The 15,780-nt window shown below is 28.5% G+C and overlaps 1 protein-coding gene across 1 annotated transcript; it reads right to left on the bottom strand.

Annotated features, from left to right (window-relative positions):
• Positions 1 to 1,634: 1,634 nt before the first annotated feature.
• Positions 1,635 to 2,464, bottom strand: LOC121219527 (glycine-rich protein). The gene is made up of 2 exons (XM_041097799.1): positions 2,227 to 2,464; positions 1,635 to 2,083 (listed from the first exon to the last, which is right to left on the bottom strand). The coding sequence occupies exons 1-2, from the start codon at positions 2,417 to 2,419 to the stop codon at positions 1,773 to 1,775; spliced, it is 504 nt and encodes a 167-aa protein (XP_040953733.1). The 5' UTR covers positions 2,420 to 2,464; the 3' UTR covers positions 1,635 to 1,772.
• Between the last annotated feature and the right edge of the window lie 13,316 nt (positions 2,465 to 15,780).

Below are 15,780 nucleotides of genomic sequence, written 5' to 3'. Positions count from 1 at the left end.
TAATTTATTTAGAAAATATTTAATTGGTACTTGAATTTATCTAAAAAATTATATATATTTTTAAATTAATTTATATTTTTAAAAGATTTTTAATTTTTAATTTATGTTTGTCACATGTCATACTAAAAGGCTATCACGTGCTATTATAAAATTGGTCACTAGTGCCATATCAACACAAACTAATAGTGTTAATACGAAAGTACCAATCTGAATGACGGAATGCAAGTTTAAGTATCAATTAAATAAAAAAATTCAGATAATAACCAAATACTTTTGAACAAATTTAAGGAATAAACTACGTATTTAGGGCTGCTTTGATATCACTAAGCTCCAATGCATTAGTATGTTTAGACAAAAGAACCGGTTTCTAACTTAGGCTCTATTTGTTTTACTAAAAATGACTTTAAAAAAATGATATACTTTTTTGGAAAAACTAATTTTTCTGGTGTTTTGATGAATCTGTGTAAAATATATTTTGTTGTTTGGTAGATTTATTAAAAATATTTCATAAAAGTTGTTTTTAATGAAACAAACATATACATTTGAGATTTTCTTATTCTTTCATTGTTTAATTGGATTTATTTTTTCTATAATTTTATATTTTACATTGTTTTTTGCATATATTAAAAATATTATGTTAAATTCATGTTCATTACAACGTCATTTTTTAATTACATGACTATCAAGTGAGCATTTTTATTTAAAAGTGTGACATCAACAAAATTGACAAAAAAAATTTAACGATGTCAACAGTTAGACTTAATTTTTAAATTTGAAAAGTAAAAAGACTAAATTCTTAAAAATAAAAGTACAAAGACTAAATTGTAGTTCTGTGAAGTGTACATAGACTTATGACATATTTTAATCTTTATACTACAAAACATTTATTATTAATATATTTATAATTGTAATAAATATGTATTATTACAACATTAATATTGAATATTTTCAATAATATTTGAATAATATTATTTAAAATTATTATTAAAATAAAATTGAATTATTAAACAATTTATTAAAATAATAAATTATATTTATTATATTAAGAATTTATTATATGACTAAATATAAGTAATTAAATATGTATGTTTAATAATATAAAAAATATAATATTTAAATATTTTAAATATTTTTAAAAATGAAAATAAATTTTATTATCAATATAATAATATTAAGCTTGATTTAAGTTAATTTTTATATAAAAAAAATAATCTATAGAATAGCTCTTTTCTGAAAAATAACTTACGCTTTTCAAAAAGGTAAATTATTTTACAGGGAAAATGATTTATTTTACGTTGACCTGTAAGTCATTTTATGTTGATCAAACTATTTTCTACGAAACAAACACTAAAAAATATAAAAAAATATTTTTTATAAATTTTTTTACATATAAACAAATCGACCCAACAACCTCCATCGAATCAGAGTGGACCATATTTTAAAACCGACGCCGCTTAGGAGAATTAAATGGCTTTCTCCAATAATGATTTCATAAAAGCCTCTAATTAATGACATCAACTAAACACTTATTTAGCTTATTAATGGCTTTCTCCAACGCATATCCAAAAGCCCTATTCCTATGATAATGCTTCTGACAAACACTTAAGTATGTGCATGATAATGATATTTCTGAATAAAATTAAAAAAGTTTATCTTATTAATATATAATTCCTGTATATTAAGGAAGCATCTTTATTTAGGACGTAGCAAATTGTAAGATTTGCTATGCCACTTTACTTTTTTAGATACATGCAACTTGGAATGATTTTATTTTAGTAGAGAGGATCAGCATGTGTTTCAACATTCACAGCCTCCCCAACGTAAGCGCAGCACCTTCGGCAACCTCTTCCGTAATAATCTGAATGACAGCATCCATAGGCACAACCTCCTCCATAACCTCCACGTCCACGTCCACGTCCTCGTCCACCGTAACCACCACCATACCCACCACGCCCTCCGTATCCTCCGTACCCACCGCGCCCTCCGTATCCTCCATAACCTCCACGGCTCCCGTATCCACCATATCCATATTTGGCCTCTTCTACCTGAGCCTCAGCCTCGGTTGTTTCAGTAGCCACCTCACCTGCAAAATCAATACCACTTATATCTAAATGTTCCACATGGTCATTTATGCTAACATATAGATTTCAATTCATGCAATATAGTAGAGAGATGGAGGTACTAAATAATTAGCTAATTAAGAAGCCATGCTAGTTAGTTGCAGACCATTGTTCTTTTCAGTGGTGGTTTCAGCAAGGTCTCGAGCTGCCACTTCCGATGAAATGAGAAGAACAGTAGCAGCTAAAAGGGCAAGGAGAAGGAAACTCTTGGAAATGGAACCCATATTTGATTTCTTTCTTTCTTTCTTATGGAACTGATCAAAGTATTTGGAGAAGAAAGGATGTTTAAACCAAGGCATTCTCCATATCTATTTATAGGCCCCGATGGATCAATATTCGAAGGGACACCAAGGAAAATCTGATTGTGACCACATGCAATTAAAGATAGTGTGTCGAGCCCGCTTTGTACTTGGGTGTTAAAGAGTTTGAATGTTATTAAGTCAGTTCCCATTGCCTCGACTCGGTTCAACTTGCATACAGGAAGGGGAGGGTCAACTTTACATTAGGACAAGAGAGCGAGAAAGAGGAACATTGATGTCACTGAATAGAGAACAAATTGATGTCTGTCCAACCAGGATTACGTGCGTTGCATGAATCTTAGGGCATTTACGTGCTAAAGTATTAATAATGGAGGTTGGGAGCTATAAATGTAATGCCCTTTCATTTCGGCTTGGACTTTTTGCATGTTCTTATCCAAATTAATAATCACGGTTGTCTTTGTAAGGCTTCGTTCAAACTCCAAAAAGGCAATGACCAAAAAAAGAAATAATTAAAAGCCTTAGCTATCTAACATGAAACTCCTTTCTCCAAGTCACTTCTATCAAGCAAGGTTATCGCATAGAATAGTAGGTTTAATTAAATAAATTATTTAAAAATTAATTTAATTTTTAGTTCAATCAATTTTTAATTTAATTCAATTAGTTCAAAGCAATTCATAAGTTAATCGATTTAAAATTAATATCTTAATTAATTTTTAATTTAATCAATTTGATCTATCAATCTGATCTAATTTAATCAATTTAATCGGTTAATTTAATTTAATTTAAAGAAAAATTAGATAAAACAAAAAGGGTGACATCCAATCGGTCCGCATGGTGACTAACCATCGCGAGCCATCAATTATAATAATAAATTAGTTACATTAAATTAATCTAATATTTTAATAAAATTCCAGATAGTAAAACTGTTAAACTTAATTTATAAAAAATCCAACGGCTCACAATTGTTTTTAAGCAACTGTGAGATCATAATTTTCCAATCAACAATCATTCTCGTAATTTGATTCGTTAATAAATATAGAATATGTTAATCCTTAATCCTATTCTGTTAAACTCGCTTCTATTTTCTAATAAATACATTTATCTATATTAATATCAAGTACGAGTTCATTGTTACCAATTCAGTCATTTAATTAATAAAACAAAAAATATATTCTACTCATATATTTTTTATAGATGTTAGGTTGCGTTTGTTTTACTAAAAAAAAGTTTTTGAAAATGATTTCTGAAAAAGGTATTGATTTAATTTCTCGAAAATATGATATTTTCTAGAATTTAGATGATTTTATGTAAAATAAATGACAAATTTTTCTGAAATCATTTTATAAAAGTTAATCTTAGTGGAACAAACACAATATAAAAATATTTGCTACAAAATATTAGTGTAGCATTTATTTAAACAAATAAATACTCATATTTATATTGTTAAAATGTTCATATTTATACCATAAAAATTTATTATTACATATTTTAATACATATCATATTAATATAAAATTTTAATTTTAAATAATTTATTAAAATAATAAATTATATTGATTATATTAATAATTTATTATATTATTAAATATGTATGTTTAATAATATTCAACATTACAATATTTTGTATTAATATTTTTAAAAATTAGAATTAAAAATTTGTTATTAATATAATAATATTAAGTATGATTCAAATTAATTTTTATATAAAAATAAATTTACTCATAAAAGAGTTATTTTCTAGAAAATTACTTACATTTTTAAAATGATAAGTAAATTTTTAGAAAAAATGACTTATTTTCCGTTGATCTATTACTCATTATTCATTAATCAAATTATTGTCCATAAAATAAATAAATAAATAAAGACAAAAGTTTTACATGAAACAAATCTACCTTGAATGTCTGTTCACATTAAAAAATAATAATACCACCACGAGTTGTGGTTTGAATATTAGTTAAAATATGTTCCAACTTCCAAGTTGTTATATTTTCTTATATATTTAAATTTAGTCCTCCTCTTATTACTTTTTAAGTAATTTAATCCCTCTACTCTTTAGATTTAAAATTTTAAATTTAATTGTGAACATTGTAAAATTTCTTTTGTCAAATTTATATTCATTACAATGCCACCTTTTTAGTTACATGGTTATCGAGTGCATATATATATTTTTATTTCATAATGTTGCACCAACAAATTAATAATTTTTTTTAATAATGTTAACAATTAAAACCGACTTTTGAAATCTAAAAAGTAGAGGGACTAAATTCATGATAAAAAATATAGAGACTAAATTATAAATTTACAAAATATTCAGGGATTTATAAAATATTTTTACTTTTTTATAATCAATTTATTGTTATTTCTGTTTATTTTAATATATATTAAAATAAATTTTAATTAGTTTTTTTTCTTATCCAGTATATTGTAGTCTTCATATGAAATGAAAACAAAACACAAAATGATATTACTTAAAAACTTGAATTGAAAAGATATAAGATATAGAAATTGTATTATTCTTAATCTTCCACTGCAATAATTATAATAAATTTAATAAATATTAAAAAAAAACATTGAATGTTTCATCGGAAATATATATATACATGTTGAATATAATAATAAAAACTAAAATTAATTAATTACTTTTTAATAAAATATCTAAAATACCTAAAATACCCTTTGATTTTTTATGCTACTTAAAATGGCTCTGTTAACTACTATTAGAGGTTAGTAATATATTATATGTAAAATACTTCTATTAACTCCTATTTAGAGTTGTCTTATGATACTTGTTATCATTGGCCCAAGATCCGAATGGGTTCGGGTTGGATGGGCCGGTTTCCATCGAGGTCACATGATAATGGTTGTTCGCAAGATGGGTACTTATATTTTCCTGCAAGGTCACACATGAGATCGCGCATGAGATTGCATAAACATGTGTTAAGTTTAGGGTATTATACGTGTTTATATGCATGAAGCTCACCTAGTATGCCATATCAATTTACAGTACCCATATCATATAAATAGACAAAAACCACCATTTAAAGGACACAGAAAAATACTCAACAAGTTGGTTTCACTATAGGAATTTAAGGTTTTAGCGGCATTTGGACAGAAAATGCCACAAATATTATACATTAGTGGCGCTAACGGAAAAACGCCGCAATAGGTAAAACAGTAGTAGCGTTTATGAGAAAACACCGCAAAAGATCAAGCATTAGCGGCACTATAAGAAAAACGCCGCAAAATATCATTTTATTTTAAACGAAATGGCGTCGTTTTGCTCTGCTCAGTTTTATCCCAACTCATATCCCCGAAATCCCTTATTTTTTCCCCTAAAATTTTTCTCCAAATCTTTCCCCGACCATTTGCTGCATCACCGTCGACTATCCCCTCTGTTGCATCGCCGTCGACACTCCTCTGCCACAACCAATCGGTAAGTTTTTCCCGTTTGTTTGTCGAGAAAAATTTTTAAAAAAATAAAGTGTTTTATTTCATTTCCAATTTTGATGGGAAAAAGGAATGATAAGCATATTTTATTTCATTTCTCATCTCGTTTGTTCTTGCATTTAGAAGTCCTTTATTTTCTGATTTTGTCTCTATTAGCTCAATTTTTATTATTTCATTTAACAATTATTTTTATTATTTCATTTTAACAAAATTCTGTCCCTACCGAAACTCGGATATATTATGTTACATAATCATACCTTTAAAAAAATGGTCAAGTAGTTATTTTATTGAAGTAATAATTTTCTGTGTTTGATGATTTTGAGATTTTGGATGATATATTAATGGTTACAATTGTGTGGTAAAATTTTCAAAAAGATATGTCTATATATACAAACATGTAGCACTAATAGTATCCATATATCTTGTTTGTTTTACATATTTCAAAACTTAGAATTGAGTTAACAAGAAAGATGATGATTAGTATTAGTGAAGAAGGTGTTGAACAATAAACAAACTAAAGATAAGTCAAAGATCAAAAATCTAAGATTTGAGAGAAAAAAAATCCGAAACTATGAATCTTTGCCTTATTATTTATTTGTTTAATTAATCTTTGCTCAGCCATAGTTCCTATTATTGAATAAGAGATAAACACAGTACATGAGTTTTACCAGTAAGCTATGAATTTAATTATATATTTCAAGTGAAATTCTAATAAATATTACAAACATAACTTCTCTTAAATTCATTGATTTTTTTAATAACAACTTAACATATAAATATGATTTTCTACTTTCAATTATTATATATTTTTAATTGGTGTACAATATTTTTAATTTCTGAATATAATACTTTTGACTTACACAACCATAGATCGTTATCTTGTCAATGGATGTATTATCCCAACTTTATGGCTTAAACATGATATGTCTTATACCCTTTCCTTACAATCAAAATATTAACCTAACTTTATGGAAAAAAACTAGCTTCCTCTCCCTTTTTAAGTTTGTGCTGCTGTTTGCAATTTTTGGATTATTTATTTGTAAATTTTGATTAATTTAATTATATATTTCAAGTGAATTCCTTCCGTTATTGAAACATTGACTTCTCTCCAAACATTTTCTCTTACCAATAACAAGTTAACAGGTATAATTCCATCTTTCTTATATTTTCTTTTTTTTTTCTATTAAATTTATGCATTCCATATTAAAATAAAAGTTATCTCAAGTTTATGTTGAAAGATAATTGTAGTAGTTACCTTTTAATAGATCAAAATCTTAGAGTCTTTCTTATGCATCTAGAAAATACAAGATGCTGTGAAGTAAATTAATCTATCATTTTATTGGCTCGCTTTAATAAATATATTGAAAAACTAAAAAAAATATCATGTTATACATTACATGTGATAATTAAATGATAACAAATTAATTCAACTATTCATTAATGATTAAATTAATAAATAATTAGCTTTTTTTTTAGAAATGCAATAAGGTGGCATGATTTAATTGAAAAAAGCCTATGCTAATGTGATGTAATTGTTTTATGCAATACTATCTCTATAATTTATTACATTGTTATGTTGAATATGTTTTTATTGAGTTGTGGCCTTAATTATAAGTGCTACTTTTGAAAAAGTCTTTCATTTTACGCTTTCATTTTGTGTTGTGTAAGATTGTGGTTAGAGTGCAATTGGAGGTGCTCATAGGCTTGCATCTATCCTATTTAATTTTTTACAAAAAAAATTAGGCTAGGTTAGGCCATTATAAAGTTGAAAAAACTAAAGTCGATTCTAACCCATACCAAGCTGAGTCACCTTGCTCATGAATACTTTTAAGCGCAATACTTGCATGCAATTTTTTACTTAAATTGTGAGTCATGAGATGTTGTGCCTAGATCCTTAGAATAAAAACTTTAAAAATATTGAAAATTGATTAAAAATTATTAAATTCAGTTATTCATTTCCTTCTAGTTTGCCTTATACCCACACTAAACTTTACGGTAGAAATCTTGGCTTTTGATCCATCATTTTTCTTTGGTTCTGATATTTTTTTCATCCATAACTATTGTTTGTTCTTAACTTGAATTAATCAAAGTAATGATTTTGTTTGTGTTAGATGATTTTGAGATTTTGGGTGATATATTGATGGTGACCATTGTGTGCTAAAATTTTTACCTATCGAAACTCAGATATGCTTTTAAGTTTTTAGGGGCTTCTCATGTATAAATATGTGCTTTACAATGGTGTTTAGTCCATATCAGTGTAGACAATCATTTTCCCTTGTTGACTAAGGCTAATATAGTTGAGTTTTTACATCAGCAAGTTCTTGATATAGAGCACGATTTTGCAGGGCAGTTACTGAGCTCTAAATTATCTATTTCTTTCTCTTTTTTGGTTAGACCAAATTAAGTAGGCCAAAATTTGTAAAGGTAATAGCAGTGAATTTCACCATTATATTTAAAACTACTGCTTTCTCTTGCTTGATATTTGATGCTTGGAAATATTACGATAATACCCCACATTTTATCTGGTAGATACTTTGAGAATGGAGTTGAATTTCAATAGGCTGTTTAGTTGTAAATGGAGTCGAGAATGGAGTTGAGAATGGAGCATGCTTTTGTCTTTCTCTGGATATGCTACTTGCAAACTGTTAAAGCCTTCATTGTCTTATATTTAAAGCCTTCATTCTCATATGATGTTTGCAAACTGTTTGCTTGAATGTTTAACCTATATGCTTGTGGAGTATGTATGTGATCTCTTTTGCTCCTTAGGTATTAAATCAGTTTTGGTTTCATAATGTTCCATGGTGTTGATTATTAGGAAAGTTTGGTTGAATATCCATTCCTTTTTTGCAATCAATTTAGTTCTTACTTTTTAATGATTAATTTAACTCAATAATTAGGGTTTAGCATTAGTTGCACTAAAACTTTATTGTAATTGAATAAATTTGGTCAGTTTAGTTCGATTAATTATCAAGTAAAATCGTTTATTTAATTATGTGTTTTTAAAAAGGTTAATTTAGTTCAATTTATTAAGTTTGATATTAAGCGAGACCGTTTATTTAGTTATACATTTTCAAAAGCTTAATTTAGTTTGATTTATTAAAATTTGATATTTAGTAAAAACGTTTGTTCAATTATGAATTTTAAAAAAGGTTAATTTAGTTCAACTTATTGAGTTTTGATATTAAGTGTAACCATTTATTCTGTTATACAAAGTAAAACCGCTTGTTCAATTATGTATTTTTATTTAATTAATTTTTATTATATATGTATGTCAGAAACATTATAATTTGTTTTGCACTTGTCACGTATCGTTTAAATATGGTTAATTTTAGTATTAACAAAATAAACAAAATGAAATGAAGTAAACAAAAGAAATAACAAATCTTTAATATCTTTAATAAAAAAATTGACTAATCAATTTAAATTATACTTTACATGGTTATGATTTAAGTCCTTATTTCATTTAAGTAACTTCATTATAATATTGTATCAAAAAAAAACTTCATTATAATATCTTATTTTATTGATATCTTTATATTTAATCCAATTTTTATTATTTATTTTAGTTTTGATTCTAAATTTTTATTTTTATTTTAAAATTTAAGATAATTTGAGTTCTAACTTTTGGATTTTAATTGTGTTATTAATTTATTATTTTAAATTCATTAATTTTTATATTTATTTTTAAAGTTAAAATTTTCATAGAAAATTTAATTTAAATAATATTTTTATTTATCCTTAAAAGTATATAGTTTAAAGTTCAAATTTCAAAAATAAAACATAATATAATATTTATCTTAGAAATAAATATTATTTAATTAAAATAAAAATTTTAAAGGAAAATAATATTTATCATAATGTTAAAATTATTTTAATATTTTTCATAAATATTATCATAAAAATAAATTGATCGATTTTAATGTGTAGTATAAAGTTAAAAAGTTCATGGAAATTTAATTTAAATATTAACTCAAAATAGATGAGAAATTAACAAATATTAACTTTATTAACATATAATTATTAATTTGTTAATTTTTGTCTTTTTAAGTATAGTAAACATAAAGGTGATAAAAAACACAAATTTAAAAATTAAAATAGTATAATTAAAGGGTTAAATTTAAAGATGATAAACATAACTTACATAAACATTTAAAGTGTAATGCCCTGAATAATTTAAGTATGTAAATGTGGAATTTGATACAATTGTGTATTTGCTTTAGTGGTTAAGTGTATTGGGTGTATGTGTGAGGTCTTGGGTTTAAGTATTTCTTTTGGCAAAATTTTGTTATTTTAGAGCCAAGCCTTATCCTTTTTGAGTGGGCTTATATAAAGTTATTTGTTGATTTATATTAAAATGAGCCTGTTGGTTTGAATGGTAAGGAGTTAATGTCCTGAAGGTCTTGTGTTTAAGTCCTTATGTGAGCGTGGATGTTAATTTTTGTTTCGGTTGGCTTAGAGGGTTTGAGTGATTTTGAAATTCTAAATTGGTTGGGTTGTTAGTGGATGTAGTGGGATAGTAATCAATTTGGGGATTTTATATTATTTTATTTTTTCAAAATTCTTTTCTCTCTTTCTAAAAAAAATCTGACGTTGGTTTTCCCCTTTCTCTGTGTTTTCTGTCAATTGACAGTTCTTTTCCTTTGCTCTCTATTTTCTGTCACAATTTTATTGTCAATCTCGGTAGTTCGCTTCTTTGGTGTTCTTGTGCATTTTTGGTAAGTGGTGAAAGAATGTTTTTGCTCGGGTTAGAGAGAATTTTCTTTATATTCGTTTAGAACGATGTTGATTTTTGTTGGTTTTGAATTGGCGTTTTGGCGGCAGCGAATCGTGAATAACGAGACTTATCTCTCGCGGAATCGTAGTTAGAGTCATTCGGGGAATCGGGTAAGTGTTGAACCCTCGGATTTCACCTTTGTCGGTTTCGTTAGTTCGGTTTAATGGTGAGTTTAGACTGATTTTGGGAGTTTTGTTGTAACGATTTTAGGTGCGGGTTGGCTCGGAAGTGTTTTCGCATCAGAAACGTAACAGGTGTGTTCCTAAAACGTAAAAAATCGAGCTTCGGTGAAAGCTAAAAAACCATTCTGTTGATGCCATACGGGCGTGTGCCTGACCTAGTGGTTGGCCGTGTGCGAGACACGACCATGAGTTTGACGAGGGCATTACCGTGCGCAAGACACAGCCGTGTGGTGGTATGAGTGTAGCCGTGTGGGCCACACGGGCTAGGCCAAGATGGGCGTGTAGGCCCACACGGGCGTATGGGTTTTAGGCCAGGTTGTGTGGGCCACATGGGTGATGCCAATTTTGGCGTGTGGGCCCACACGGGTATGAAAACCCATAATTCTAAAATTTTCCATATGGTCGCACGGGTCCTTTTGATCTACTGTGTGCCTATCGTAAGGTTGGTAAGGGCTAACCAAACCCTAAAATTATGTGATCTGATAGTCTGATATTCTGCTCTGAGTATGACACTGTTATGCATGTCTGATTATTCTGTTAAATATATATTTGATATCTGTATATGAGCATGTAAGCATGACATTTTTTTATATATGATTGGGGTGGGAATTGTATATGTGGAGAAAGTGTTCTGAATGGCGACCTTCACCTATATTCTGGCAGCTTGGCTGCATATGATCTGATATGTGTTGTAACGACATGATATGGTATGTAGGGATAGGTGGGAGTTTTTAACCCACATGGTGTGATGGGATGGTCGGAGTTGGTGTAAAGGATGGGGGTAGGATTCTGTATATCTGTTCTGCATATCTAATTCTGTTATCTGTATCTGTAAAGGACTTAAGTCTGGATCTGAATCCGAATTTGACTGTGTATGTGATATTTGTATGAATAGCATGTCTAATTCTGTTGGGTTACACACTGAGTTTACGAAAACTCACATCTGTTTGTCTATTTTATTCAGGTAATCCACGGACTTAGGTGGACCAGTGTGATGGAGCCTCACGGTGGCCACAAGTTCCTAATTGTTTAAGATTTTAATTATTATTTTAATTTAAGGATTATTTCTGGGAGTTTTGTAATAATTGGACTCTCCGGAATATTTGGTTTACTTTTGGGATTTGGGTTTTCATTTTTACACTTTATTTGCGACGGTTATCTTAAACACGATTTTTACTAAAACAAAGGTTTTCTGAAAATACAAACGGATTTCCAAAAAATAACGTTTTTATGACTTCCACTGTAATTTATGTTTTCGCAAATAAATTATTAAATACCACTTTCAATAATGGTTATAAACGAATAAGGGTTACAAAATTTGAATAATTTATCAAACAACTCAGTCTTCAAAAACCCTTCTTTGTGACATCTCCGGATACGGTCGTAACATCTAGGCCGGGTTTGGAGTGTTACATAAAGTTTATGATTATCATAACTTACATAAACATTTAAATAATAAAAAAAACTTTGGATCATAACTTACATAACTTGCATAATACATAAATATATATCATATCATAAATTACATAATTTACATAACTTACATAATACATAAAAAAAACATCATATCATAACTTACATAATTTACATAATTTACATAAATATATATCATATCATAACTTACATAAAACTTTGGATCAAAATATATAAAAATCACAGAAATTTGGGCAACACTATTGTTTTTCCTTACTCTTAATTATACTTATAAATAAACAACTTACCTGAATTAGTTTACACCCATTATATACTTGATACTTGATATGTATTATCTATTTTGATACAATGACATGATTTAAATCAATTTAGAGCACTTAAGTTGTAATGGCCTAAATTCAAGGTTATCGGAACAGTGGTTTCGGGACCACAAATCCGATGAGGAAAAATTTATTTTTCTTATATTTTTATGGTCTATGATTTCACAAAATTATTTCATGAAAATTTCGTTCGAAAATTTCGACGTTTGGGCACTCAATTTAGTTAAAAGGACTAAATTGTAAAAAATGTAAAAGTTGAGTTCTACATGTTAGAGTTGTCCAATTTTTATGAAAATTTAAATTGGAGGTCTTTGTATGGTAATTAGACCATTGGTTAAGTTGGTAGACAAAAATGGACATGAGATAAGTGAAATAGGAAAATTTTAAGTTAGCGGCAATTTGGTAATCTAGTAATAAAAAAGAATTAAAAAGGGAAAAAGATGGCCAAAAATATCATCTTCTCCATGGTGAATGAAATCAGCAAGGGGGAAGCCATATTTAGGGTTTTCAAGGTTCCAATCTCTATAGTAAGTGATTCCAAGCCCCGTTTTTAATGTTCTTTACGTTTTTGAGATCCTGGTAGCTTAATTTAGCTTATTCTAGCAATAATTTAACCTAGGGTTTATATTTGGAAAAATACCCATAGGTAAAAAGTATTTATTTTGATGTTTTATGAAATAATATGAAGCTATAAATTATGTTAAACAACTTTTGCTAGCTGATTTTAAGCGAAAACGAGTAAGTTGACATAATCGGTAAAAATCCCTAATGTACATAAGTAAGTGTTAGAGTGAGAATTTGATGTTGTCATAGAAGAGAAAAATGTTAAGCATGTTATAAAACATAAGAATATGAAATTAAGTTTAATTTCTGGGCCTTGGGGCAAAAATGTAATTATGTAAAAGTTTAGGGGCAAAATCGTAATTTTGAAAAAGCTAGATTCGAGGGCTGTTTTGATAAATGTGAGTATTAAATGAGTTAAATTTGCTATTTTAGATCAAGAAGAACGAAACTCGAGGTTAGACAAAGGAAAGAATAAAGTTGAAGACTAAGTTGGTGAATTGGGCTATATTTGGGATCGAGGTAAGTTTACGGTAAATAAATGCAATATTTCAATAATTTTTATTAATACTGATATTTTCCAGCAACTATGAATTTATTTGATGTTGATTCAAGTATATAATGATAAAGAATTTAATATTAAAAAGTCTCGTTGATACATAAGGAAAGTACTGGATACGAATGTAATGACATTTGGGTAAAGAGATCCCATGTAAGACCATGTCTGGGACATGGAGTTGGCACCGAGACAAGGGGTCCCATGTAAGACCATGTTTGGGACATGGCGTTGGCACCGAGACAATGGGTCCCCTGTAAGACCATGTCTGGGACATGGCATGGGCACTGATATGAGAACATCTCATGTAAGACCATGTTTGGGACATGGCTTTGGCATGTTATGATCAGAAAAGACCCAAGTATCCTTATTATTCCAATGTGGCTCAACGGGCTAGTAAATGAATCATGTACATGAAAGTTCAGTTAAAAGCAAAAATGGCAAGCTCAGGTGAGTTATAAGAGTTAAGAATTTATTATATTGACAATTGATATTCAACGATGCAGCAAGAGAAGAGTAAGTTATGCACACAAGTATACTAAGTAAACAAGCAAGAGAACTAGAATGAGATTAACTAAAGAGTAAACTAGAGATATAGACACTTGAGTTTAATTATTTGTGTTTAATGTTGTTATTTATTTGCTAGTAAACTTACTAAGCTTTATGGTTACTTATTTTATTTCTCTTTCTCTTATAGTATTGCAAGCCACTTCAAGTATCCTAAAGAAGTCGGAGATCGTCCACACTATCAACCGCAACAATTTGGTATTTTATGATGAACCATGTTTGGGTTATGGCATGTATAGGGACTTAGTTATTTTGAATGTTTGTATTTATGATTTTGCTAAAGAATATTATGTAAGTATTTGATGATGACTGGTTGTTAAATATGGCTAAGTATGAAGGTGCTTGTTATTGCAAATGTCTAGGTGATAAATCACGTATAGAAATCATGAAAGGGTAAAATTTGCAAAAAAAAATAGATTTCAAGTAGTAACAGTGACATGACTTTAAAAAATCACCTAGGGTAGTATACAATGAGTTAGAAGGTGAATGATATATAGATTGAAATTTTATTGAGTCTATTTTCATGGAAAAATAACGGTTTAACAAAAGGAATTTTATATTTTGAGATATGTGAATTTTAGTGAGATAGGGTCAGATCTATTTTTTTGAGTCCCCTATTTTGAGTTTAGAAAATCATTAAAAATTGTACAAAAATTGTTATGAGTTATAGTTTATATTTCTATATTCCTTGTTGAGTCTATTTTCTGTAGAAACAAGTAAGAACTTCATATGAAAATCCTGCTGTGAGAAAACTTATTTTTAGTAACAAGAGGTCAGAACAGTCAAATGGTGAAATAGGGGACACTTTAACTAATAAACTGTACTAATTGGATAAACCAAAAATTATAAAAATATTATGGTAAGTAGATATATGAGTCTAGTTTCAGGGAATATTTATGGAGTTAAATTTTGAGTTCCGTAGCTCGAGTTATAATTAATTTAGTAACTGCTGTGCGATTGGACAGGTTGCTGTAATTAGTGAAATTAATTTTCAAAGCAAATTTTTATGCTCCGAATTAATGAGATAAGCTAAGTAATGCCTCGTGCTCGACTCCGAAAACGGTCTCGAGTAAGGGGTGTTACATAAGTAACCATAATTTATTGTCAACTTTAGACTTCAAGAACTACGAAATGGATAAGAGTTGGATGGATTTGTCAAGGGTAAGCAACGATTATCGAAATAGAGTACAAACTTTTCTAAATTTTGCATTTCAAAATGCAAGCCAAAAGAATATGACTCTTTGCCCGTGTAAGAAGTGTGGCAACATCAATTGGCATATTCGTGAAGTTGTCTGCGAACATATAATTGTTGATGGCTTTATTCGGGGGTATAAAAATGAATTTTCGATGGAGGGTGAATACATCGTAAAACCTCTTCAACGATTAATCCAACTTATCCTCATAATGCTTACCATCAGTCTGTTAGAGAAGATGACATGGAAGGTATGTTGCGAGATGCATTTAATATGCGTAGTCATGGTTTGCAATAGTTTTCACCTGAAATTATTGCATTCGGTGATTGTGATATTGGTGGAAATGCTTTTACCGAAATAAGAAGAA

The sequence above is a fragment of the Gossypium hirsutum genome, chromosome D07 (assembly GCF_007990345.1).
Source record: "Gossypium hirsutum isolate 1008001.06 chromosome D07, Gossypium_hirsutum_v2.1, whole genome shotgun sequence".
In the NCBI taxonomy this organism is placed as follows: domain Eukaryota; kingdom Viridiplantae; phylum Streptophyta; class Magnoliopsida; order Malvales; family Malvaceae; genus Gossypium; species Gossypium hirsutum.
This window is presented reverse-complemented; position numbering and strand designations above follow the sequence as displayed.

Excerpts from the sequence above, each read along its gene's own strand:
- LOC121219527 (XM_041097799.1), bottom strand. The coding sequence starts at position 2,419 with ATGCCTTGGTTTAAACATCCTTTCTTCTCCAAATACTTTGATCAGTTC. Across the intron at positions 2,084-2,226 it reads CACCACTGAAAAGAACAATG|GTGAGGTGGCTACTGAAACA; the intron begins GTCTGCAACTAA and ends TTGATTTTGCAG.